This window comes from Megalops cyprinoides, chromosome 1, assembly GCF_013368585.1.
Source record: "Megalops cyprinoides isolate fMegCyp1 chromosome 1, fMegCyp1.pri, whole genome shotgun sequence".
Taxonomy (NCBI): Eukaryota; Metazoa; Chordata; class Actinopteri; order Elopiformes; family Megalopidae; genus Megalops; species Megalops cyprinoides.
In genome coordinates this window covers 33256813-33280673 of record NC_050583.1, presented here as the reverse complement: position 1 = coordinate 33280673, position 23861 = coordinate 33256813, and the positions used below count along the sequence as shown (strand labels likewise).

The following is a 23861-nucleotide window of genomic DNA, read 5'->3' as shown; positions in this document are numbered from 1 at the left end:
TCTCTGTGCCTGTCATGGGCTTCACCTCACGCATTTGCTTTTTCAGGGACACCGCGCAGGGGAAAAACAAACTGGTTGCTTTTTTTTCCTGTTTTCACTGGGTCCCCCTGCACTCTCTCTCTTTCTCTTCACTTACTCTCTCTCCTTCTTCCCTCTTCCTTTCCCTCTCTCTTCCTCTGTCTGCCTGTCCAAAAGAGTTCTTTTTATTGATTGTGATTTCTCCAGTCGAGCTGGCTGACTAGCTCTCTGCTTGGAGCACAAATAGTGTGCGTGTGTGCGTGTGTGTGTGTGTGTGTGTGTGTGTGTGTGTGTGTGTGTGTGAAAGAGAGAGAGAGAGAGAGAGAGAGAGAAAGAGAGATGTTTTCTGGCCTGGCTTTCATTAAAATCTCTGTGTAAAACGTGCTCTCGCAGGGCTCCGACTCCCTGGCACGCTGCCTACTCCCTGCGGTTTGCCTTTCACTGGAGGAGCTGCCAGTTTGTGTGCACATCTCTCCGTTCGTGTGTGCGTTCGCGTGTCTGTGTGTGTGTGCCTCTCTCCTCCAGTTAAATCACTGTGCGCATCCCTCTGTTGGGAACTTTCTAAATGTTTGTTTCCAAATAGATTTTTGTTGATGCATTTGCATTGAGTCCAGACCTTTTGTCTGCGGGTTTGTGTTATACATCAAAAACAAAAAAAAAGATCCTTTTTGGATCGCAGCAGTAGAAATGTAAGACCTTTGTTTGCATGGCTGACATTTACTAAACTGGTTTGACTGTATTGTCTCAAAAGCAGTGCTCAGTCATATATAAGTGGATCAGGAGACATCTCCCGAGCCTGCAGACCTTTGATGTGCAGAGATAGCATCTCCGCCGGGGGGACCTGCAGCACACCGGGGTTACAGAGAGTCGTCACTCCTGTTTAATACAAGCCTCGCGGAGCCTCCGTTGTTAACCCCATTGGGTCATTCGACCGCATGTCAAAGACGCTCCTAAGAGTGCAGCTGCAGTGCAGCGCTGCTAGTCACTCATGCCTGATATCAGAAACACATGCCCGTCTGCAAATGGAAGTTATCAGCATTCTGTCAATGTCCTGCGGTTCCTGGCGCTGGCTGCCCTCTTTAAAAAGAAATCACAGAGCCCACGACTGCATTTCCTGTTCATCGCTATCTTGTAAAAGCTGCTTTCTGTGGTGCAGCACCGCTCATTTTCCACTCACATATCTCTGTAATGGTGGCAGCACTAATCAGCTGCAAAGTGCTTCCTCCTGGTACTGCTATCCACCAGCAGCAGCTGTGGGCCGCACTCTCGGAATGCACAGCGAACTACTGAGCCGGAACAATTTGGAATCAATAAATGTGACAGCACTTCCTTGCCTTGGATCATCTTTGGTTCGCATAGAGCCAGCCGTCACCAATCTCCCTCCAGCATGGACTCTGCCTAACAAGCTTGATGATTGGAGTGATCCACTGGAGGTTTTGGAGTGGTTTGGTGTTTGTCCCAGGAGTGAGGTGTGCAAGATAACATGGGCACAGCGTTGGCTGAATTCAGCGTTCACGCACAGTGCAGTACGGAGAACTCGTGCTCAGAGTCTCCCTGCCTGAGCTCCCCTCCAGGCCCTGCTTCAAGACATTCTCAGTGTAGTTTTCAGTGTAGTTCGCATCACTGGAAAGATCTGGTTCAACTCCCAGTGGTTGTTCATTTTTTTCTTAAATATCTCCCTGGGTGTTTTATCAGTCTTTGGTCTGTTACTCCTCAATTGCAAAGCAAGAGGCTCTCCATTTACATCTTCTTTTGGTGAGAGGGGCCTGAGCAGCAACAGCGGCATTTAGAGTGTAAGTCGCCCTCAGCGTGATTCAAATGGCTGAACAAAAAGCATAAGCGAAGAGCCGGACAGACTGCAGGTCAGAATTGTGTGACTGTGGCATGTGGATGTGAGATGAACCAGACTGCAACAATGGTTGTATTTATCCATTGTTTTGCCAGACATAGTTTCTCGGGTTTTGGGTGAAAGTCTTTGTGCTCGGAGAATAATAGATTTATTGGGGAAAAACCAGCATTCAGGCCACAAATGAACCGTCTTCTGCTGATTTGCGTTTTTCTTCACCCTACGCTTTTTTTTTTTGCAGTGGGTGGTGGGGGGGGGTTGAGTTGAAGAGTCTGGATGGAAATGGGGTTTAGCAGAATAGCAGGAAGTTTGCAAGTGGCTGCAACCTTTCAGAAAGTGAACAAAAGGCCCATGGTCCTGAGAAGGCATTACATCTGAACTCCACACTTAATTGCATTTACATGGAAGGCTGACCCAGTATATTGAGGTACGCAGCAGTTGGAGGTTTGAAGTGAGGAAAGCTAGATTGAGGGGGGAGGTGCAGAGCCAAGCGACCTATTCCATTTGAAAAATATACATTTGAGTAGAATCTGGGCTTCTGTGGGGGAGCTAACCTCTCTCTGTCTTTCTCTCTCTCTCTCTCTCTCCCTCTCTCTCTCTCTCTCTCTCTCGCTCACTCTCTCTCTCTCTCTCTCTCTCTCTCTCTCGCTCACTCTCTTACAAGGACACGCACATGCACAGGCGCACACACACACACACACACACACACACACACACACAGACAGACATTGAATCCTGCTTTTCCAGAATGCCTGGATAACTGCTCCTCGGAAGGGTTTCTGTTGTGTGTTTCCGAGACACCCCGTGATCTGGTGCTGTTAATCTTGAGGCCTGCTGAAGTGAGGCTGACATTAAAAGCTGCACTAGAGGCTCCATGGGTTGCTTCCAGTGAAGCGGAACAGGGGTAAACACAAGGTTGTCTTTATTGTACAGCTCTGAAATGCAGCCTACTGGAGTCCTTCATGGTACAGTTACTCTTTTTGTTGTCAATGTTAACAGCACAAAAGGCTTTCCGAAATGTAAAACCCACTCCCTTGCCACCCCCTCAGTGGTACACATGGTGAATTAGGAAAATAGACCCAAGTGTGTGTCTACCTGCTGGTTGCCATGGCTGCGGAAGCTCGTGTTTCAGTGCAGGTTGGCAGAGTTCCTCCTGATCTATGTGGTCTGTTTGGCCTCCTCCAGCATTGATTGTGCTGTCGACAGCACACAACAATGATGCTGACGGGGGGGCCTTGTGAAGCCGCTAGGAACACATGCTGGTCATCTGCGTCTTTTTTTTCGAGTCAGCTGCATGCGTGATGTGGTTATTTTCTGCCTCAGCAAACTTTAATCAAAAGAATCGCGTTCTGCTCCTCTGCCCTTTTCGGTAGATTAGAATCGATTCCTAATTTAATTCGATTTCTCTACCCCAATAGAAAGAACAAATGCGCAGTAAACAAGATCAGTGTGCCACCGGTTCAACCTCAAGCAGGTTCTGTTAAGGAAAAAAAAATATCTTACAATATAACAGAATGGAGATCTTCTGTTAAACTGTCATAGTCCTGTGGCAGGAAAGTAGCTACGATCTTGCCAGTAGCCTGTATTGTAGGTGCTCAGCCTGCTGTAAAAGAATAAATGTGTAAACCGCTGTGCGCTGAATCTGCTGTGGATTGCCTCTTTGCATGACTGAGCACTCACAGAGTGGAGGTGAGGAGGGGTGGGATGATCACAAGATCATGTCTCTCCCTCTGGGGGAAGACACACGTGCATGGAACACCTCAAACAGTTGTGTTTTATTTAAGACTGTAAAACCGCTATACACACACACACACACACACACACACACACACACACACACACACACAAGCAGAAGTATGAGCAGTATTTTTTTATTAATCTCATATGAAAAGGCATAATGAAGAACTCTTAACTACCTTTGCATTTTCATATCATTGTTTTCAAGGGGGTGAAATATTTCCACTGTATTTCGTGATGGAGGCAAAAAGAGGTTTTGGTTTATATGCAACAGAGTTCCATCCAACCAAAACATTATCAGCAGGAACTGTTGCTCTGTTCTTTGTCCCCTTTTGCTCAGTCACGTCCCAGCAAAGCAAGCCTTTTTTCCAGCCCTGCCCCCAATAGCCTATGTCCAGTTACAAGCTTGTATTGATTTTTTTTTTGGTTTAATTTTGTCGTTGATCTGACCTGATGCGTGTGTGTTTTTGGGATTTGAATCTTTTTGTTCTTGCGTTGTGCTCTGTGATCAAAGATAAAAGCCTTCGGAGGCCTCCCTGCACAGCGGAGTGGCAGTGAGGGGCCTCCTGCAGTCATCTTAATGGAGCAGAAATGCCCCCCCAGCTCCCGTCCCTGGGATGCCATGAGGCCCCTTCATCAGATAACACCAACACTGACAATCACTGTTCTGTCTGCTGCCCTGTCACACATACACTCCCACACCACAGGCCAGGGATCTCGCACATACACACACACATACACGCACGCACAGACACACACGCGCACACACACACACACACACACACACACACAAAGATCATTTGGCAACACACAGAGCATTTTAAAATGACAGTGCAGAATACATGTGCGCGCGCGCACACACACACACACAAAAACACGCACACAGCACATACACACACGCACACACACAATACACACGCAGTACTTGCACGCACACACACACAGGATAGATGTACACTCATAAACACATCCATACTATTATGTGACTCATTTGTGTGCTTTTGTGTATTCACACAGGCAAAATGTTCAGTACATGTTATTTTTTACATCTGATGTATTTTAAGGTTATGATAAGTTTTTTTCGGTCATCTTTCTTGGTCTCCATATTTGGTTGCACTTATTTCAGTAGATGGTGTGTGTGTGTGTGTGTGTGTGTACGTGTCACGTATGTGTGTGTGTATATGGTCGTGTGGGTGTATGTGTGAGAGAGGGGATATGTTGTAGATAATTGTGTGTGTCTGTCTGTCTGTGTGTGTGTGTGTGTGTGTGTGTGTGTGTGTGTGTGTGAGGCAGAGGGGGGGATTATGTAAGTGACCCATGCCTGGCCCAGTGGGAGATGTCAGGAGCTGTTCTGCTGGCCGTGCTGATGTCTAACTCCTCACACAGAGCTCTCTCTAATGAACCAGCTCACCCAGCCACACAGCCTCCCAGCCTCAAAGCTTAATCCTCAGTGCTCTGTTTGTTTAGCTGGGAGGGCCAGGGGACTCGTTGCAACGCTCACAATCTCTGAGGTGTGTGGTGTTATTGCAGTGTTATGATTGAGATACTGTTTGTTTCCTTAATTATTTAGTGGTAAATAAGCACTTACAGCTGCGGGTTTCAGAAGTCTCACTGATGGAATTTGGAGGCAAATTGTTGTTTTTGTGTTACCACAGCTCTAGCGATTTGCGGTCTCTGCACACTAATCTGATGAAAGATTATTTCCCTCTTCTGAAACACCCTAAAAGAAAAGTTAAAGAAAAGACTTTCTGTTCTTCATGAGCTGAGCTGCAAATGTATTGTTCTGAAAAGTATTTGTACAAATAGCCCACTGTAACAGTTTGACATGGTCTTATTTTGTGTAAATAGTAGTTTTTGAGAAATATGTGTAACTGAGGATCTAACTTGCAAACTGCCTTGTAGGGCTTTGAATATATTCAAATGTGTGTGTGTGTGTGTGTGTGTGTGTGTGTGTGTGTGTGTGTGTGTGTGTGTGTGTGTGTGTTTTTTAGTGTAGTCAGTAATGTCTTGTGCCACAAGTGACTATTTGGACATAGTACTGAACAATATGCTTCAGAGTCCCCTGAGTTAATAAGTGTCTTGTATTGTTGAACCACGGCAATGAAAACAAGCTGGTGACTGGAATTCCGTATGTAGCCCATCACAGCATGTCCTTCAATAAAACATACATGAGTACATATTCTCTGGTTTGAATTAACTCATGTTTGGTGTCCCATCAAATGCTTTCTTCAAAAAGTTATGTTCTTGTTGTGTTAGATGAGCGAAGTTATATTTTGGCTGTTTACTTTGTTTACATTGTTAACAGTAATTCAAAGTTTTGCCTCTTAGGAACTAGGTTGCAAAACAGGGGCGATGACAAAATAACCTTATGAAATCTCTCTTCCCATTTATAGGAAGTGGTTCTGATTTCCCCCCACAGTGTGTTGGGAAATAGTTTACAAAATAAGGATTTTACAACAGGTTTTGCAGAATAATGGCATGGTGGCGTATGGTATTTCTCGAGTGAATGAATTGTATCCTGAAAAGCATGAGTCAAGGATTCCCCAGCCTTAAAAAAAATCTGTTATCGTTTATTGGAAATGGTTCTGATTCCGCCCAGAGTGTTGTGCAGGCAGTTGATAAGCAATGAGTAATTGTTAGAGAAACACAAGAAGTCCCTAGTCTGACAGATAGCAGTGGAGCAGTAGAGTCTAAAGCCTAGGGCACAGTACAAGTTCTGAGAATGTGTACCAAGTGTACTGAGTCTGAACCTGACACACTGTACTAGTGGGTTACTGTGGAATTGTCTGAGTCAGGCCTGACACAATATATAGAGTTTTGAAATCAGGGCGTTGTAGTATGTGTGCTGCTGATAATAAGGTTATAATTTACTACACAGAGGACACATCCTGGGAAGCACAAAGTCATAGATTGTTTGTATCAAACTGTGCAGCTATTTCTGCCTATGGCCTGCCTGTTGTTGTGGTGTGCTTGGGTGGGTCAAATAAATACTCATGCTTTCTCCACAGCTCACAGTAATTTCAACATGAGTCCAGTGTGTTTTTTAGTTTGACCCTTGCATCTTATTTATAGTGTGTTTTTAGCGTGGCCCTCATGTCTTGTGTCTAGTGTGTTTTTAGCTTGGCCTTCAGGCCTTCTGTCTTTTCTTTTTCCATGTTCTCTCACTACTTTTAGCTGTATGCTCATTTGCAATTTTCAGAAATCATAATGCGTGAGGGAGGGTCACAGAGCTCTGTTGAGCAGGAGGCATGAGGAGGAAACGGCAGAAGGGAAAGAAAAATGAGAAACTCGAGGGAGAGGAGCATAGCAGGGCGGCAGGATGCTCTGTGGTGTTGCACTTATCAAAGACAACTCCTAACACCTGGGGCTGCCCGCTTTTATAAAAGCCACAAGAGCAGAATGTTCCAGAACAAGTTGCATGGTCTCCCAGGAGACTGGAGCAGTGCAGCATCCTTTAAGCCTGGTCCAAACAAAGATATTACAGTTTCGAATGTCTTTCTAACATTTCCACAGAACTGCACAGCACTAGATGGAAGACAGCCAGCTTAGTTGTTGTTTTTATGTTGTTTATCATTGCAGTATACAGTCAAACAAGTGGGGGTAATTAAACCATTAATGGCAGTTAAGGAGGAACCAGCTAAGAACTTTTAAGAAGGATGAGAGTGGAGAAATGCGAGAAGATGGCTTTCCTGCTCTGTAACGCACATTGAATGTTAAATTACAATTAGAGGAAGAGACTGAATCCACTGTGGCTCACAAAAACAACAGGAAGTCATTGCCTCTGAGATGTCAGTAAAACATTTCTGTTCCCTCCCTAACAAAACATTTGCTTCTCTGTTGGTCACGCTTATGAACTATGACCCCGCATGGGTTCCTCACCGTAAACCGGGTCCATAACTCCCGCATGAAAGCAAACGGGTTATCCCAGGAGGTCTGAGAGGAGAAAAGAGGACACAGGTTTTTCCACTGTCCTGAACACAGGAAAGAGCAAAGCCATCACCATAGACATCGCTCAGTACAGAGGCACTGCTACTCTCCCAGCCTACGCTTATGTCAAACAGTGCAGTAATCCAAGTCGCTCAGAGTTTATCAGCCATATGTTAATGTAAGCGCAGTGATTGATTTGTGTATAATCTCAATCCTTGGATCCAGCTGCACCTGATGGATGGGTCTAAACTACAAAGAAAAAGCCAGGGACAAGGTTAGTGGCTCTTTGGCTTTCCTCTGACTTGAGTTGGATAGCTTGGCAACATTTCAACACTATCATATTAAACTTCCATTTGGAGACATTTAAAAAGGTCTTCTGAGGGCCAAATGTCTGACTCAATGCCTAACTTCGGCAAATGACTCAGGGGCAATGTTAAAAGCCCTGTTTTATCTACAATTATTCTAACCCAAACAGCTTCCTGTCGGCTTTAATATCTTTGGCTGAATGTGCACTTCTAAACATTGCACCATTGTGATAACTTATAAACAAGGTGCGAATGCACAGGCTCTGCAGAGCGCACTAACTAAAAGCACAGCATTTGTGCCTGGCGTCTGCTGTCTGGCCCCTCTACATCTGCTCTGGCACATGGGTGATGTCAGTGGGGGTGTCTGGATGTGCCTCTCCCCCTCCTCATCCCCCTGTGTTGTGTGTTGCTCTGCGCCCCCCCACCCGTGGGCCCCTTCCCCACTGGGATCCTGCTAATCTCCATTGTTGTGCTGGCGGAGGCCTAGTGCAGGGCGTTCCTCTATCGGCAGCGTGGCTCGGCCCCTTTCCCCCCTTCAGCCGCTCCAGCCTCGCTCACAAACAAACAAGCTGCAGTCGTGAAGTGAAACAACAGCAGCAGCCCCACCTCTGCTCTGCTTCCCGGAACATTCTCAGCATGGCTGGAGTGCTGAGCTCCGCTCCCTGCCTCCAGCACGCAGATTCCACGCTAAGGGGGCTCAGCTCTCATGCTGTAATCCAACACTTTGCGTGTGCTGGTGTCGTGTACTGAGCTGGCGGGTGGGTTGGGTTAATGCTGGGGGATCAGGGGTTGCTGTAACCAAGGACCAAGCGTTTTGTTGAGTGGGAGAGAAAGGCACTTTGTCCTGCTGAACTTCTGCACAGGAGAATGGTGAGGGTGTGAACCCCCTACCTAAAACTCATGGTATCTGTGTGCACATGCAGTTCATTAATGCTTCATTTACTTCTCATTTATGGTATATGATGTCACCTTAGATGGACAAATATGCAGCATTTAATTTTTATTCATTTCCCTGGATATTTTTAAAGTCCAGCACCCTTCATGATGCTAGGGTACCTCAAGGGGTCCCCAGACCATAATGGAAATTTTATACTTTGACATGCTACCTCTCCACTCATCTCACAGCATGAAGCTGAAGCAACAGAAAGGCTTGTGTCACCCAAAGCAATTATCTGAAGTGCCTCAGCCCTCTGTGACACAGACTGAAGTTCAGACATACTGGAGGCTTGCAGGATTAAGGAGAGACTCAGCTGGTCCATCCTGTTCTATAGGATCTGTTCTATGGCAGCCCACAACGTGACACCCGGAGGTTTGTCCTGGAGTGGAAAATTGCAACCCTTTTGCTGGCCTGGTTTCAGGCAGTCTGAACAACACCCGCTGGATACAGCAGTGTAGGAACCAGAGCCAGATAAACAACATGGCAGAGAGAGAGAGAGAGAGAGAGAGAGTGCGCGATGTAGAGTGGAGGTGCATGCATGTGTGATATGTACAATGGGTGTGTATGTATGCGTGCAAGTGTAGCATGCAGTGGGTGTTTGTGTTTATGTAGTGTGCAGTGGAGGTGTGTGTGAGTGTAGTGTGCTCTGTGTGTGTGTGTGTGTGTGGGGTGTACTGTGGGGGTGCGTGCATGTGTGTGAGTGTGTGTATAGCATGCAGCAGGGGTGTGTATGTGTCTGCGTAACATGCAGTGGAGGTGCTTGCCAGGTCCAGCGGTTTGACTGAGGTCAGTGTGCAGTGTAGGATGACAGGAGCTGGGGCGCAGATGTGTACTGGACACCCATGGGGCTGATTGCGTGGGATAGTGGGCTCTCTCCAGCGGATCATAAGGAAATGCAAGTATAGCGGCTGTGACAGGAGGAGGAATATGAGTGGGGAGGTGCGGGGGGAGGAGGCGTGGAGCTGGCTGAGCGGAGAGCCACAGGCTGAGCTGCGGTGAGAGACACTGCCAAAGGGGCGGGGGGCAAGGGGCTTCTCCTGGGAGGGAAGGGGCTTTGGGATTGTGATATGAGAGGAAACCAAAATTGGAGGCACTTAACTGCAGGGACTGCTTGGGTCTCATTGCATTGTATTTTTAGAACCCGCCAAGCCCAGCCTCCCCAAAGACACCACAAATATTCCCTGTTTACAAAGAGGTTTGTGAATTGAGATTTTCTCTGTCTTCTAACAGCCACAAAATGTTTCCGCTTGACATTGCCAATTTTTGGAGCTGTGCCTTTTTCACTATTAATTAGCTTGCAGCTCATCATTGACATTCACAGAAAGCAAGAAAAAAAATTATATTTGACAGTCAGATACAATGAATTATTGCTATTTTTGCCTGCCACCGTGATTACAGCCTGTTTTCATTGCAGTGCAGGTTGGGACAGATACTGCTTAACTGAGAAATTCCTAATTGCCTGTTTGCTACTGCTAGCCTGCTTGATGGCATTTGAGGTTGAATTTCATGTGTGCAGCTGAATATCCTGCTCTCGCTACAGATTCACTACACTGTGTTTGAGATAGAAGAGGGGTGAAAGAGGCCTTGACCAATTTCCAAGCCCTTCAAACAGCAAAATGGGAACCAGATGGAGATGGAGGTGAATCTCTGTGTCTCCAATATGAGGGAGACAGGAGTAAGAGAGAACAGTACCTCACACCCAACTCAGACTGTTGTATACTGAGTAACTACAAGTGCAAATCAAAATCACTTCTGCCTAGTACTTTATGTAAGCATGACTTTAAGACAGTTGGTACCTTCAGCAGTCTGTCAGTACATTTTAAAATCTTTGCACATAAATATAATTCATAAGCATTAAAGAGTTTGAATTTGAACATGAATTTGAGCGATATGGGCAGAGACTGTCCTTGCAGTCAATGTGCTGTGTCAGACCAGGGCAGAAGCGGGTGCACGAGGTTTGGCTAGAGACCTTGACCACTGCCTGTGACCCTCCTGCTCATCGTAAGATTAGAGCGAGCACCAGAAGAAGGCACAGAAGAAAGCGCGATCATTCTGCTGCAGTCTTAGACAAGGAGGCCATTGTTCAGCAAATGTATTTGTTTATTATGATTTATTTGTCGTGGTGGCAGTGGGCAGGGGCACGTGTGCTGTTTATTAGATGGAGGAAGCTTTTCTCCTCCGGGGCTAATTGGATCGCGTAGGAAGGGAGACGCGATTAAACCTCACATCTTGTCTAATTAACCCAGCTCTCTACCCCTCGGCAGAGAGGACCACCCAGCAGCGCCACATTGCTGCAGAGGTTTGGCAGCGAGAGTTCGGCACAGAGGAGAAATTACTTCCACTCAGTTCTGGTGAAATAAAGCTGCACAGATGCTGAAAAAAAGTTTGGCAAAGTTTGGGTACTTAGGTACTCGAAGGCCAGTAATCGTCTTTGTCATAATAGTCCTTGACATTTTTTGTGAACAGGTTTTGAGAAGTAGACTATAACAGTAAGGAATACAAAAATGATTATATTGTTTTGATTGTTGATTTAATTGTACTTGTTGAGCGTTGCTTTTCATAATTATTCATATCTGTCTGAGCATGTGTCATGTGACTGTTGGAAGGCAGTGGTATTACAGTTGTGTTGACTTGCGAGAAGGTGGAGTTTCTGCTTGGATCTTCGTGTCATTGAAGTATAGCTTGTCTGTCAATCAACAGACATTGCATGTTAGAACCGTCCTCAGGCAAAATCAAGGGCTAATTTGCCTCACACTTAGGGATTGCAGTTGAACAGGTGAGAGGACACTGAAGAGCACTTAGCAGTTTACCATTATGTAAAGTCCAAATGCCTCCAAACTGACTAACAGCATTATTTGCTTCCCCATGTACGTGTGCAGATCTGTGGCCTGTGAATAAAAACTTTTTTTTTACCTTCTCAAGAGTGACTTCTCAAATAGGCCTCACATACACCTTTTTATGGTTAAACCTGTCTTTGTGAAAAGTGTCATTTTTGTTGGTGTCTGCATTGAGTGTTTCTGTCTCTTCTTTAAGGAGCAGTCAAAGGGGATTATGCACTGTTGTGTCAGTAGTTGTGACATTGAAGCAATGGAGCAGAAACATGAAACCACAGTGAACTGTGAACATGAATTTGACTGCACCCTGGATGAATCATAAAGACCAGTCCTCTCTAATCCGGCATTTCTATGAATCTAAATGTCAGTCCTCTCTAATTCTCTAATCTGGCACTTTCTATGAGTCTAAAGACCAGTCCTGTCTTATCTGACACTTCATACGAATGTAAATACCAGTTGTGTCTAATTCTCTAATGTGGCACTTTTTATGGACTTAATGACCAGTCCTCTCTAATCTGGCACCTTCTGTGAATGTAATGACCAGTCCTCTCTCATTCTCTAATCCGGCACTTTCTATGAATCTGATGGCCAGTCCTCTGTAACATGGCACTTCTTTTTCTCCATGTGCAGGAATCAGAGCAGAATGTTTCTGCCTGTACAGAACAGGAGCAAGAAGAGCAGGATGAGGGGGACTTAAGTCCGGAGGAGAGGCGAGTCCTGGAGAGAAAGATGAAGAAGATGCGGAGGAAGGAGGAAAAGAGGAAACCGAAAGAGCAGGGGCAGAGTGAGGAGAAGGCCGAGGCCTCCAAACCTTCAGCGGCCCAGCTGGCTCTGGACTACCTCACCTGGTAAGGGATAAGAAAAGGGTGCACAGACAACTCTGAATTTAGCTTCAAAAGAAGGATGCATTGTAGACATAAAACATGGGAGACTGTTTAAAGCTTTTTTCTTCAAGGCAAGAAGCTCCAAGCTTCATTTTTAAAAGTCAGTTCAAAGGCATGTGTTAATGGAAAATAATTATAATAGCAATCATAGTAAGATCTGCTTTCCATACTTGATGCATGAAGATTATTATAATTAATAAGAAAAATGGCAGGCATTTGTTTGCTTCAACATGAGCCCAAAGCTTTCAAAGCCCTGCGTTGGAGTTATCCCAAAATATCGTAATCTGTGGGTTCCCTCTCAGCGCTATTTCTTAATGTTGAAAGGGTTTGGTCTGCCTTTGTTACGTATAAACCTCAGCTTTTGACTTTTATTTGTTGATATCCTGCCAAGACATTAAATAACTGCATACTCTGAAAGTCTGCTTGACTTTCTGCCATCAAGATCTTAGACTATACAGTCAAAGACTGGATTGTTCCCTGGATTGAGAATAATAATTGTCTGGTAGTAATTGTTAGATGTAATATTGTATGAGAGGCTGGCATAACTCTAGTCAAAGCAGGGAGCATCTGTGTCTCTTGCCTCTTTCCTTGCAGCTCGCCAAGTCAATTCCTCCTCACTCAGATTAATCAAATCCCATTTACAGCCCAGCCTCTGAAATGAAAAGATTCGTCCTTGCTTATTCACCGTAACTGTGTTGCCAAGCAGTGAATACCACTCCTTGCTCATCATCATTTTAACGCTACCACAGTGCAGTTATAAATCCAAGTTAACAGAGTCTTTATAGCAGTTTCCTATGTGGTCAAAGGAGAAATTTTTATTTTTTATTTTGTGGGGAATGGCATTTTTAATTTCCTGAAGTGTGACTAAAACACATTTACGCACAGCAAGCAAGTCATAAAGCAGCGTCCACTAAGAGCCAGAGAAGTCAGCTGCTTGTTCTTATGCTGTAGACGTGCATCTGCAGCTGGCTGTGTATCTCTTGCCAAGAATGCACAGATAAATGAAAGTCAGGCCAGGTCTGCAGGGGGAAAGTACACACACACCCAGGAATGGATAACATGCGGCTGGGGTCCTCTCGGAGACACCCTGGCACCCAGGCCATCTACTCATCCTGGAAGAGAATTACGACACACAGAAAGGTGACAGAGCGTGACGCATGCCTACACAAGCTACTCCAGACACAGATTTGTCATGCAAATATACTTTGGGGAGCAGTATAGAATATTGACTTGAGTTGTGACCAGGGGTTTGTGGGTTAGAGTGGCCCTGGCCATGTGTTATAACCTTCAGAAAGGACTTAGAGCTGAGTGGCTTCAGTAGAACATGACTCTGTGTACAACAGCAGTGTGTAAAATGTGAGCTATAAGTCTCCACGGATGCAGGCATCAGCAAAAGGGGATGCATCGTTGTCATCATTCTCTCTCTTCATGATCCTTTTTTCAATGGCTGCTCCACTCTATCAGTATAGATAATGCAGGAATGTATTTCAGGACATGCATTTGGTTGAATTGCTTTCTTCATTTCCAGGCAGTGCCCTTAGCGATTGACATCTACAGTGTGGTATTCGTTTTCTCTGACCCCACCCTCTCCCCGGTGAGGAATGCCTTCAGAGGATATTATAATACAGGGCTATGTTTATTGACCTTCTCTATTATGAGTGTTGTATTTATCATTTCCCTGTCCTTATGCAGGCATATGGTTCTTCCATATGGATTTGAGTCTGAATATAGTTAACAGCAAACAGCTGTTGGTTAGACTGAGTCTGTGCCTAGGCCTTGTCTTTAAATAGTTAAAAACAACGATCAATGATTGCACCTGAAAGACCTATCCACTTTTCAACATATTGAATATGTATTTCATTATTGAATGCATTAGTCTTCCAAGTGCCTCACTATTATCTTGTGACAGGGGATGATTGGGGGGGGCTCCTGGAGGCTGTTAGCGTGCAGCTGCAGAGGGGCGGTGTCAGGACATGGAGGAGCAGGGGGATTGGGGGGGGGGGGGCGCTGATGTTGCCAATTAGTAGTCATCTGGATTCAGTCGTTCTCGCGGCTGGGCTCCGTCCTCCACCGACGTTCCCCAAACAAACATCTCGGCTCTGATTGGAAGCAGAGGGCCTCGTCTCCGTCTCCTCGCGACGTGCTCCTCTCGCGTGCCTTTCCCCATCTGAATACCGTGTTCTTCAGGGGGAGAAGAACACCCTACACCCATTAACGTCTCTGCCCCACCCGGCAGTGTTGATCTAAAGTGTTTGGTGAAGGATGGTAATGACGGGAAGGCTGCGGTGAAAGAAAGACCTGCTAGTCTAACCTTGACTTTTAAGAATGTCTTTAAGAAGAAAGGAGAACACTTCAGAATGAGTTCAGAGGTAAACCTCAAGATTGAATGTACTTACATTAAATTTCAGATTTATTCAGAATTTCTTTTATCATCCATAGGATAATAGTGGAAACTCTGGAAATGTGTCTGCTTTATTTTAGACAGGTCTGTATTTGAAGGATATTACTTCAACCATCACATTTGAATGATTTTATTTTTCATACATTGTAGAACTTTTCTGTGGAGGTCTATCTTCACATTGTCTAATGAATGCATTCCATGGCCAGTAAACTCAGATCGCACACTCTGTAATATGTAAGGTAGCAGCAAATTCATATCTAGTATCTCACATAGGCAACTGAGCACTGTGTGTTTTCTTTGCTCCCCTATTGAATACAGAGTAATTTTGTGTTTTCTAGGATATGGCAACATCACTAACTAGAGTTCATGGTGCAATTTACTTAGTAAAGTTAGAAGATGTCATGTTCACAAGTTAGAACATGTCTTTTAGGTGGACTGTCTCTGTTCTTAGAAGGTGAACTCGAAAGAGTCAACCCGATAAACCACAGCGCCTATTACTACAAACATACGGACATCAGAGGCAGGAAATTAGATAATTACATTATAATAACTGACAGTGGGCTTCAGCAGCTCCATTTTGCATTTTTCTTTCTGGTCAGCTTGTCCTTAAATTCACTTGTGCTTTATGTGTCAACAAGCCTTTTATAAAGATCGGATTCTACAGACATGTTGCATGTTGTATCAACAAAGGAAGATATGGGTTGATCTAAGAACTGCTCCATATGTTCTGAGATTAGTGTTGGGCTATAGCTGGCTATAAACCTGGTAGTCTTTATTGGGGAAGGATCATAGAGCTTGAAAGGATCTAATCTTTCATGGTGGAGGTTGTCAACAAGCTCAGACTGAGTGCATATGAAGTACATGGAGATTAATACAGTTTGTAATATTAAATGTTTGTAAGCCCAAGAGCGTGCTGTTCAAACCTGTCAGGGACTCAAACTCAACACCACTATGCACAGGTTTCCAGCACAGCCAGAGGATAAGGAACCTCCGGAGTAAACTACATCGGACACAAGAGATGGACAGAAGGGCTTCCACAAAGGGTTCTGTTATGAATTTAGCCCCAAACTACAGAGGACTATGCATCTGTCTGGTCGCTACACCTGTGCATGTATTTTTGCAAGATATGACAAAGGTCCAACCCTCCTTTAACTGCATTGCTTGTTATTTTTCTTTTTCTTTTCTGCAAAAACAGTGCAGTGTGGGTTAGCAGAGCGGCTTCTATCCCACAGGAAATTGATTGTACTGTAGAAGTGACGCAGCGAGGCTTTCAGATTTATGATTCATGATAAGTTATCACATAGCACCCCATCAAGAGGTTTTCTCTGTTCACATTCTCTGTGAACGGATAACTATGCATCAGTGGGTTTACTGACCACTTTTCTGAATTGGCAGTTTATCTTCCTTCAACCTCAACTTTTGGGTCTTTTCACCATTTCCACTGAATAAACATGTATATGCAACTACAGTCCCCATCATGCAATGAGATTATTAGTAGTTATTGTACAATGGCAACACAACTTGTATACTTAAGTGTAAGATCCCCTCACTTGCACAATCCATGGGCCCATCCCCTAGGGAAAGGCAACAAACATATGACAGGGAAGCACAGGCCTGATGGACGGACCACTTTAACGAAGGTATTATAGTCTCTTGCCACCACTGAAATGGGTGTGGCCCATGGTGGAATGACCCAGTTAGCTGTGGCATCATTTTTGTAATGTCACAAGTATGTGGTGTAGCCAATATGTACTTCTTTGGCCATACTTACAACGATCAGTTCACTGCAATATCTATCATACACAATACAGTTGTGATCGGCTTGGTATGATTTGCCCTCTTAAGGAAAAAGCTGTGTAGATGTTTGTACATATTACTGAAAAAAATAACTGCCAGTGTTAGCTGGGCAGCAGTTATGGTCATGGCTTTATCAGTTCATTTATGTTCTTCTGCTTTGTACAAACTCACATTGGCACTCACATTGTCATATGATAAGGGGAACTTACAACCTGTCCAGCATTCATTTATAAATACAGTGATCTTGTCTATAAGGTGTCCAGTTTGATTTCTGTAGGCACAGTGTTTCTCAATCCTACTCCTGGAGCCCCCCTGTCCTGCATATCTTCTATCTATCTTTGCTCCAAACACACCTGATTGAAATGACTGACATGCTCTTGATTAAATCAGGTGTGCTCAGCTAATCAAAAGTGCCACTGATGAGTTCAGTCAGGTAGAGCAGGGAAAGATGGAAAACGTGCAGAGCAGGGGGGCCCCAGGAGCAGGATTGAGAATCAGTGCTATAGGGGGATTGCAGCAGTGATACTATGTGGCACATTATAGGCCAGTGATAATTGGGAAGGCAACCCATATGCACGTCTGCAGGGACCCCCTCCATTTGAGCACACACTTTATCACATCACACAGGCACAACACATGTAATTACACAGCCGGGTATTCCAACTGTGCAGCACTGTGTGTGCAGGGTAGAGAGGTGCCTCCGCTTGCCCTGGTTCGCTTTGTTGCAGGGATCCAGAAATAGCTCTCTTTAGAACAGTGGTTTCTTCACATCCCTCCAGTGGAGCACTGTTGTGGCAGCACAGAGACACAGAAGTGGCCTTATTCCCCTGGAAGACTGAGGACATGCTGGCCTCCCTTTTATTTGAGTTTGTGTTGGCGCCTCTCTCCCCACGTGGTCATCCCCAAGATCTGAGCGAGGAGTGAGAGAGGCGTTAAAGTCAAAGCAGGACATGTGTTTTCATTTGGAGTCAAGCTCAGAGGATCAAGAAGAAGAGGGAGACAACAAGAGGAGTTCAGAGATCTGTGGATATCAGAAGCAAGTTAAAATAACATTTTAACAGCTGCCCTGCCTCATCAAAAGCAAACAGAACTCCACCGTACTCCCCAGAGTCCCCATTCCCGGACACTGTCCGCCTGATCACGAGACATGTTGGACTAAGAGCCAGCTCTGAGCTCTTTTGGCTTTGAGCGGAGGCATGAGAGAATCGCTGACATAAATATTCCCTGAACTTTCACCAGGCAAACATGCTGTACCCACACCCCTTGTGACCACCAGCCTGGTAGGAATGTCTGTTTCTCACACGCTTTCTCCGACTTCTCTAGTGGGAAGGCTCAGTGGAAGCGTTCCCACAGAATCTCTCTGATAGTCTGATAATGAAACGAGGAGGTCATAGTGCAGCAGGAACAAAGAGGCTTTTCTGGGTTTCTACCTTCAATCTGTACAGTGATTGTTGTTTGTAATCGGGCATGCATGTGGTGTACTGTAGTTATGGGAATGGGAATGCAAGGTATGAATTACTTCATTCATATCTGGAGCATTGTTCTGGAAGGGAGTGACATGTCCACCAAATGAAGTCGTTTCTGATCAGTGTAGTAATGTGATCATTTCATCTCTCCATTGCATTGTCATCATTGTGTATGAAACTCATGTTAGTTTTGTGCCCTCATTTCCAAACTGCTGTTTGAAGCACATGAGAAATGTAAGTGCAGTGAGAGAAGCACTTTAAAAAGACCAGGCCAGGGGAATCAAATGACAAAACAGTGAAACAGTTCTCTGAAACCAGGGGGTCTGCTGGATGTCAAACCTCAGACATAATGAAGGAGCTCAATCATTCATCTACTTTTGCCTCTGTATAGCCTCAGTTTAGACACAGTTAATGGATGTACCCATTCTTGGCAATAGTTCGCTGCAGCCTGTTTGTTTTAGTTTTGGCTGATTCTGTGATTATCAGGGAAGGTGAACCCCTTTATCACAGGCTGGCACTCTGCCCAGATGAATGAATGGTTGGCATCCAGAGTTTATACAGACCAGTGGAAGGTTCGGGCTAGCACCAATTCATTGGTAATATGGACAATTAATATATTTATCACCCTTTTTGTATCTCAGCCTTTTAATCACTTGTTCAAGGCGGGGGCCCTTACCTTTTCCCTTGCTTGCCAGTACAAAAAGGGATTCTGTCTCAGGAACCTTAAAGTGCAAGAGCTGAACTGGGCCCCAGTGCTTAAGAAAGTACAGTGTAAAATATTTGATTCCAAGGTTTGATTGAATTTGATTGAATTAATTACATGTGCAAATCCCAGGATTAGCAGAGCACACAGCCCCTTTTTCATTTGGGAAGTCAAGGAAGCTCCTGACCTTTAATTGAACCAGGCAATTGTGTCCATGGCAACTAGAAGCATTCTTCTTCATTCACCACTGGTGGCCATAGAGATTCTGGTCCTTGACCTCAAAGACATCAAAGAGAATGTGCTGTGGACACTTGGGATGGGCGCCTGGCCACTTAATATGAAGCCAGCCTCCTCGGGTTAAATCATGGCAGAACATTAACTAAACTCCACTGCTGTGTCACAGGCTTCCTTTACAGTATGGCGGGGGCCACTGTGAAGTAAAGCACCTCCCTTTCATTAAACAGAGAACAGGTCGAAATAGGGGCTTCAGGGTCACATTTCTTAAAGTTTGGGTCAAGGTTGTTCAGGAGGATGAATTGATCACATTTTCCACAGCACAAACACACGTCTGTTGTTGCTGGTAATCTGTAGTATTGCATGCAGAACCCCTTATTCCGTTCCTTGCACTAATGTGTTGCAATAAGTTAGACCACCCCCAGGTTCATTTAGAGCATTAGAATAACCTCTCCTGGGACCAGGGCTACTGACCAGATTTGGTTTAAAAGCTCTTATTTTTATTGAAATAGAAATGAGTTGACAAAGGTAAGTTATAATTTCCAGTATGCTTAATTAAGTTAAAGTGTGCAAGTATGCACCAAGCCCATATGTTGCTGGAGAAATGCCAGATTTCAGGATATGGAGGGCTTCTGAAAACTACAGTATCTCCGTCTGTGGTGTTGGGAGGAGAAACATTTGTGCAGCTTTGCCTTAGCGCATTAGTTTGGATGTGTGAGTGGTCTAGTTGCCCCACATACAACCTGAAAGAATAAATATAACTTGATTACTGTAAGGGGTCTGACCAAATCAAAACAGAAGTGAAATTCACAGCGTGTTGTCCCAAACTACCAGGCTCAAGCTTTGGCGTTAGTTTAGGCTCAGCTTTAGGTCACTGAGTGAAGACCCCTGTGCTTGTTGTTTTGCTGCTCTCACCAAGGTGATTTAACTGAAACATGTCTGAAAGGGGAAAGAAATAAATCCCATAAAGCCGTCTTAATCTGATGCCACTGCCCTCGGTGCAGAAGAGCCAGAATCGGCTTAATTGATCCCACTAAAATCAGTCAGCTGGGCAGACATATGGATGGTTTAACAAAGAGTTTTCTCATCGCCCCAGATGCGTTCCCCATCAGATGAAGCTCATGTGATGCTCCCCTTGTGTTTCTATAGCTGGAAGTGCTTCAAAAATAGACACGCTCAGGCAGGGTGGGTGACCATGTCTCTGTATACTGATATACACTAATTAGGCCTTTCAGTGTGGGTGCTTAAATCTTAATTTATGTTCATGTGAAATGATCATATGTTCACTTATGATGATGCAGTATGGCTGTCTCTAGAGTATTGCACATAAGTAAGAGGTGCTGTTGTCGTTCCGGGACATTGTAGTTATGTATATGATTAATAAAAAATACAATTGTATAATTTTACATAGTTTTTAATGTATGATTATACTTTGTCATTTGCTTCACACTTTACACAAATATTGCAAAACTGGCTGACATAGCTGAATCACAGAACCATTGAGTGTCTTGCCAGTTGTTATGCATTATGAGGGAGGATTATTCATCATCCTTGGCATTTCGCTGGGATGTCACAGTGGTATAAAGTTGTAGCAGAACTGTTGGCCGAGCCGCGGTCATAGCGCGGCTGCGTTCCTCTGTGGGGAAGAGCTGTCTGATATAATTTGTGCTCCTCATGACGTGGCTTAAGGGCCACAAAGGATCTGCTGTCCCAGCCTCTGTTCACCCAGGCCTGCCTCCCGCTCCGCAGCCTTCAGACAGAAGATGGCTGAAATAGACTTTCTCCGATACCTCATTACTCACACACCTTTACCACTATGGCCAGGCCAGGTCTCGCTCGCAGCTCAGAACAAAGGAGCACTTCAGCGAGGTGTCAAAGAGCCTTTCGGCCCTGGCAGAGAGCGCTTATCTGGGGAAATATACTCTTTATTTAGAAGGGAACATTGAGATATATATTTTTACAGATACATATTTAATTTTCTTCAGCTTGATTTTATTTCCTTCTAGTGTCCTTATTTTGTCCACGTGCCATTTAAAACATTTGAAGTGCCTGGTGCTGGTTCAAGCTCTGTTGTTTCTGTTGAATTTTTAGTTTTATTTATTTTATTTAAATTCTGGGTTCAACAGAAAACTTCCCTTTTACTGAATGTGGTGCTCACTGCGCCGTGCTCTTTGTTGGCAGCTGGTCAGAGACACGCAAAGACTGGAAGTTCCAGAAGACGAGGCAGACCTGGCTTCTCCAGCACATGTTTGACATGGAGAAGGTAAGCTGTGTGCATTACTCTCAGGAGTGACAGCCCCCTGCACAGATCTGTCTCCCCATACACACATAACACCATGGTCTGCTGTACAAGTGGTGGCCTGATTCACCAGTCAATTACAAAAATAGCAACATGCACATGCATGAAAACACTGAAGGTACATTAAAAGTGGTGGAACGACAGAATAGGTTGTTAAACTATCACAAGGTCTTGTGAAAGAACCTGGCATCATCATACTGCAGTATAAATTTGCTTTCCCCTCCAGACAAAACATTAAACTTAGATAAATTAACAGCTGTTTGAACCTAATCGATCAAACCGTACAGACCAGAGCATATTTGCATATGGCTGCCATATTTTCCCAGGTAGTTTCAATTAACTGCTTTCCAGCTTCTTTTTTCCCCCCAGCTTCATTCAGCCAAATGTAAATCTCACCTCTCAGGGCAGCATGCATGCAATCGTGTGATCCACGACAGTAAATATCCAGCTGTATAAATGGATAGCATTGTAAAGAACTGTAACCTATGTAAGTCGCTTTGGATAAAAGCGTCTGCTGAGTGAATAAATGTAAATGTAAATTCACATGCAAGCTAATGTGACTGATGTACTTGCCACACTGTTCCATAGTGAACCAGGAGGCAATGACACGGCCACTTTTGAACTTGTGCTGTGCTAAGAACAAGTGCCTAGAAGGAAACAGAAAATAAAATAAAACTCTATTATTAAATGTATGTATGTATGTATGTATGTATGTATATTAAACATACAGCTTAAATGTTTCATTTAGAGGGGCATTTCTATACTCACAGTCCTTCTTTATAAGGGTCTAGACCCACAGAGAGGTTGAAGACCCCTAAAAAACAGTTGGGAGGCTGGGATGTTGCCCATGGCACCGAGCCCACTCGGCTGTGCATGCGTGTGCGTGTACATGCATGCATATGTGTGTATGTGCGTGCACATGCATGTGTGTGTGTATGTGCATGCGTGTGAATATGGGATTACTGCTGTGCGAGGACCGATAGCAAGAGAGTGGGGATCACAAGCTGTTAAAAGTACTGCGGCCAATGCCCCCCCCCCCCACCCCCCAGTCTGAGTGCGGAGCCATGTCACTATTCAGAATGTAGAGAGGATTGCAGTGCTGCAGCAGGTCTCACTGAGCTGAGGATCAGAACCATACGCTTCATTTCAGCTCTCCACTCTGGAGTTCTCACTGAACAACAAAAGTAAATAACAAACCTGTACACCCAAATTCACTTCAAAGTATGTCTGGACTCTACCCTGACACACTGAGCATCAAAAACAAGGCTAAAAACAAGTTTGGGTTTCCTGGGATACTGTTACAAAGGCTAGTTTGAGATTGCATATTTAAACCCCATAAATCATGCATAGGACATTTCCTGTGTTAGACCTCCGATCTCATGTGGCTTTGAAAGTTATATATATTTTCTAAATGAAACCCGGCTTAGGATTGTGTATATGTACAATGAGAAGACAAAGCAAGCCATAGGCCAAAGGACTGTTTATGGAAATTGGGCTGCAAGTCAACGCTTTTGTGTATTTCTCTTCTGAAATCTTTCCGTTCTTGTTCACAGATCAGGCCTCAGCCTTGCGGAAGAGATTCTTATTTTTGACGTAATCTCAAATAACAGCAGTGAGATCCTGGCCTCTGTGAGTTGAGTCTGGTATTATAGTGGAGTCATAGATTACTGTAGGTGACTGTAGCAGGACAGGATGGGAGAGAAATGTAAGTGAGATGTGTGATCTGTTTGTCTTTACATGGGGAGGAGAGGGCCAGGGTGTGAGGAAGCATGTGATTTCCCTGACAGTGCTGTGCTGTGTAAGCGCTCCCTATGGTGCAGGGTGAGCACGCAGAATCATGGTGGCCTTCTCCCGGTCTGCGCAGGTCCCTGAGAAGAGCTTTCCTGTGCTGCTGACCTACCTAGAGGGGCTGCGCGGGGTGGCACGGGACACCACGGTGCAGAAGGCTGAGGCTCTGGTTCGGGAGCAGGAGGGCAAGGGGGAGGAGGACGAGGAAGCCCAGCAGAGAGTGCAGAGAGCCAGGGAGGTCATCCAGCTGCTGTCCTGAACCAGCATCTTTTATACCGCAATGGACCCATTCAGACTGGAGCTGGTATCACAGTTAAGATTGTCTAATGTATGATGTTTTAAATGTGACCAACAAAATAAGGTGACGTTGTTTTTATCCAGTAGCAACATTATTCAGGATGCTGCAAAAGTTGCCAGCTCTCCTTCACCTCTGTGATGTTTTTCATTTTCTCTCTGTTATGATATTCTTTTGTTTTAATGACTGTGCCATTATTCCTTTTGTCTCTCATGCAGAAAAACTGATTTCATTAAAAATGTCAAACATGCAACATTTAGTAATCATGTGCCTCACAAAGGTGGTTCCATTTAATGTTCATAAGCAACAAATGGAAGTGAGCCAGATGCAGCTGAGGTTCACTGAAACCGTAGAACTAATCTACAACAGAAATCACATCCAAGAAATTAA

General features: G+C 44.7%; 1 protein-coding gene across 3 annotated transcripts in view; it reads left to right on the top strand.

Moving 5' to 3' along the window:
• The window catches only part of LOC118782605 (uncharacterized protein C7orf50 homolog), an 85584-nt gene extending 62012 nt beyond the window's left edge, over positions 1-23572 (top strand). For all 3 annotated transcript variants that reach the window (XM_036535969.1, XM_036535980.1, XM_036535989.1), the window contains exons 4-6: positions 12235-12452; positions 21271-21352; positions 23253-23572. In XM_036535969.1, the coding sequence (XP_036391862.1) occupies positions 12235-12452; positions 21271-21352; positions 23253-23435 (483 nt within the window). In that variant the 3' untranslated portion in view covers positions 23436-23572. The remainder of the gene's footprint in view (positions 1-12234; positions 12453-21270; positions 21353-23252) is intronic.
• The last annotated feature ends 289 nt before the right edge of the window (positions 23573-23861 follow it).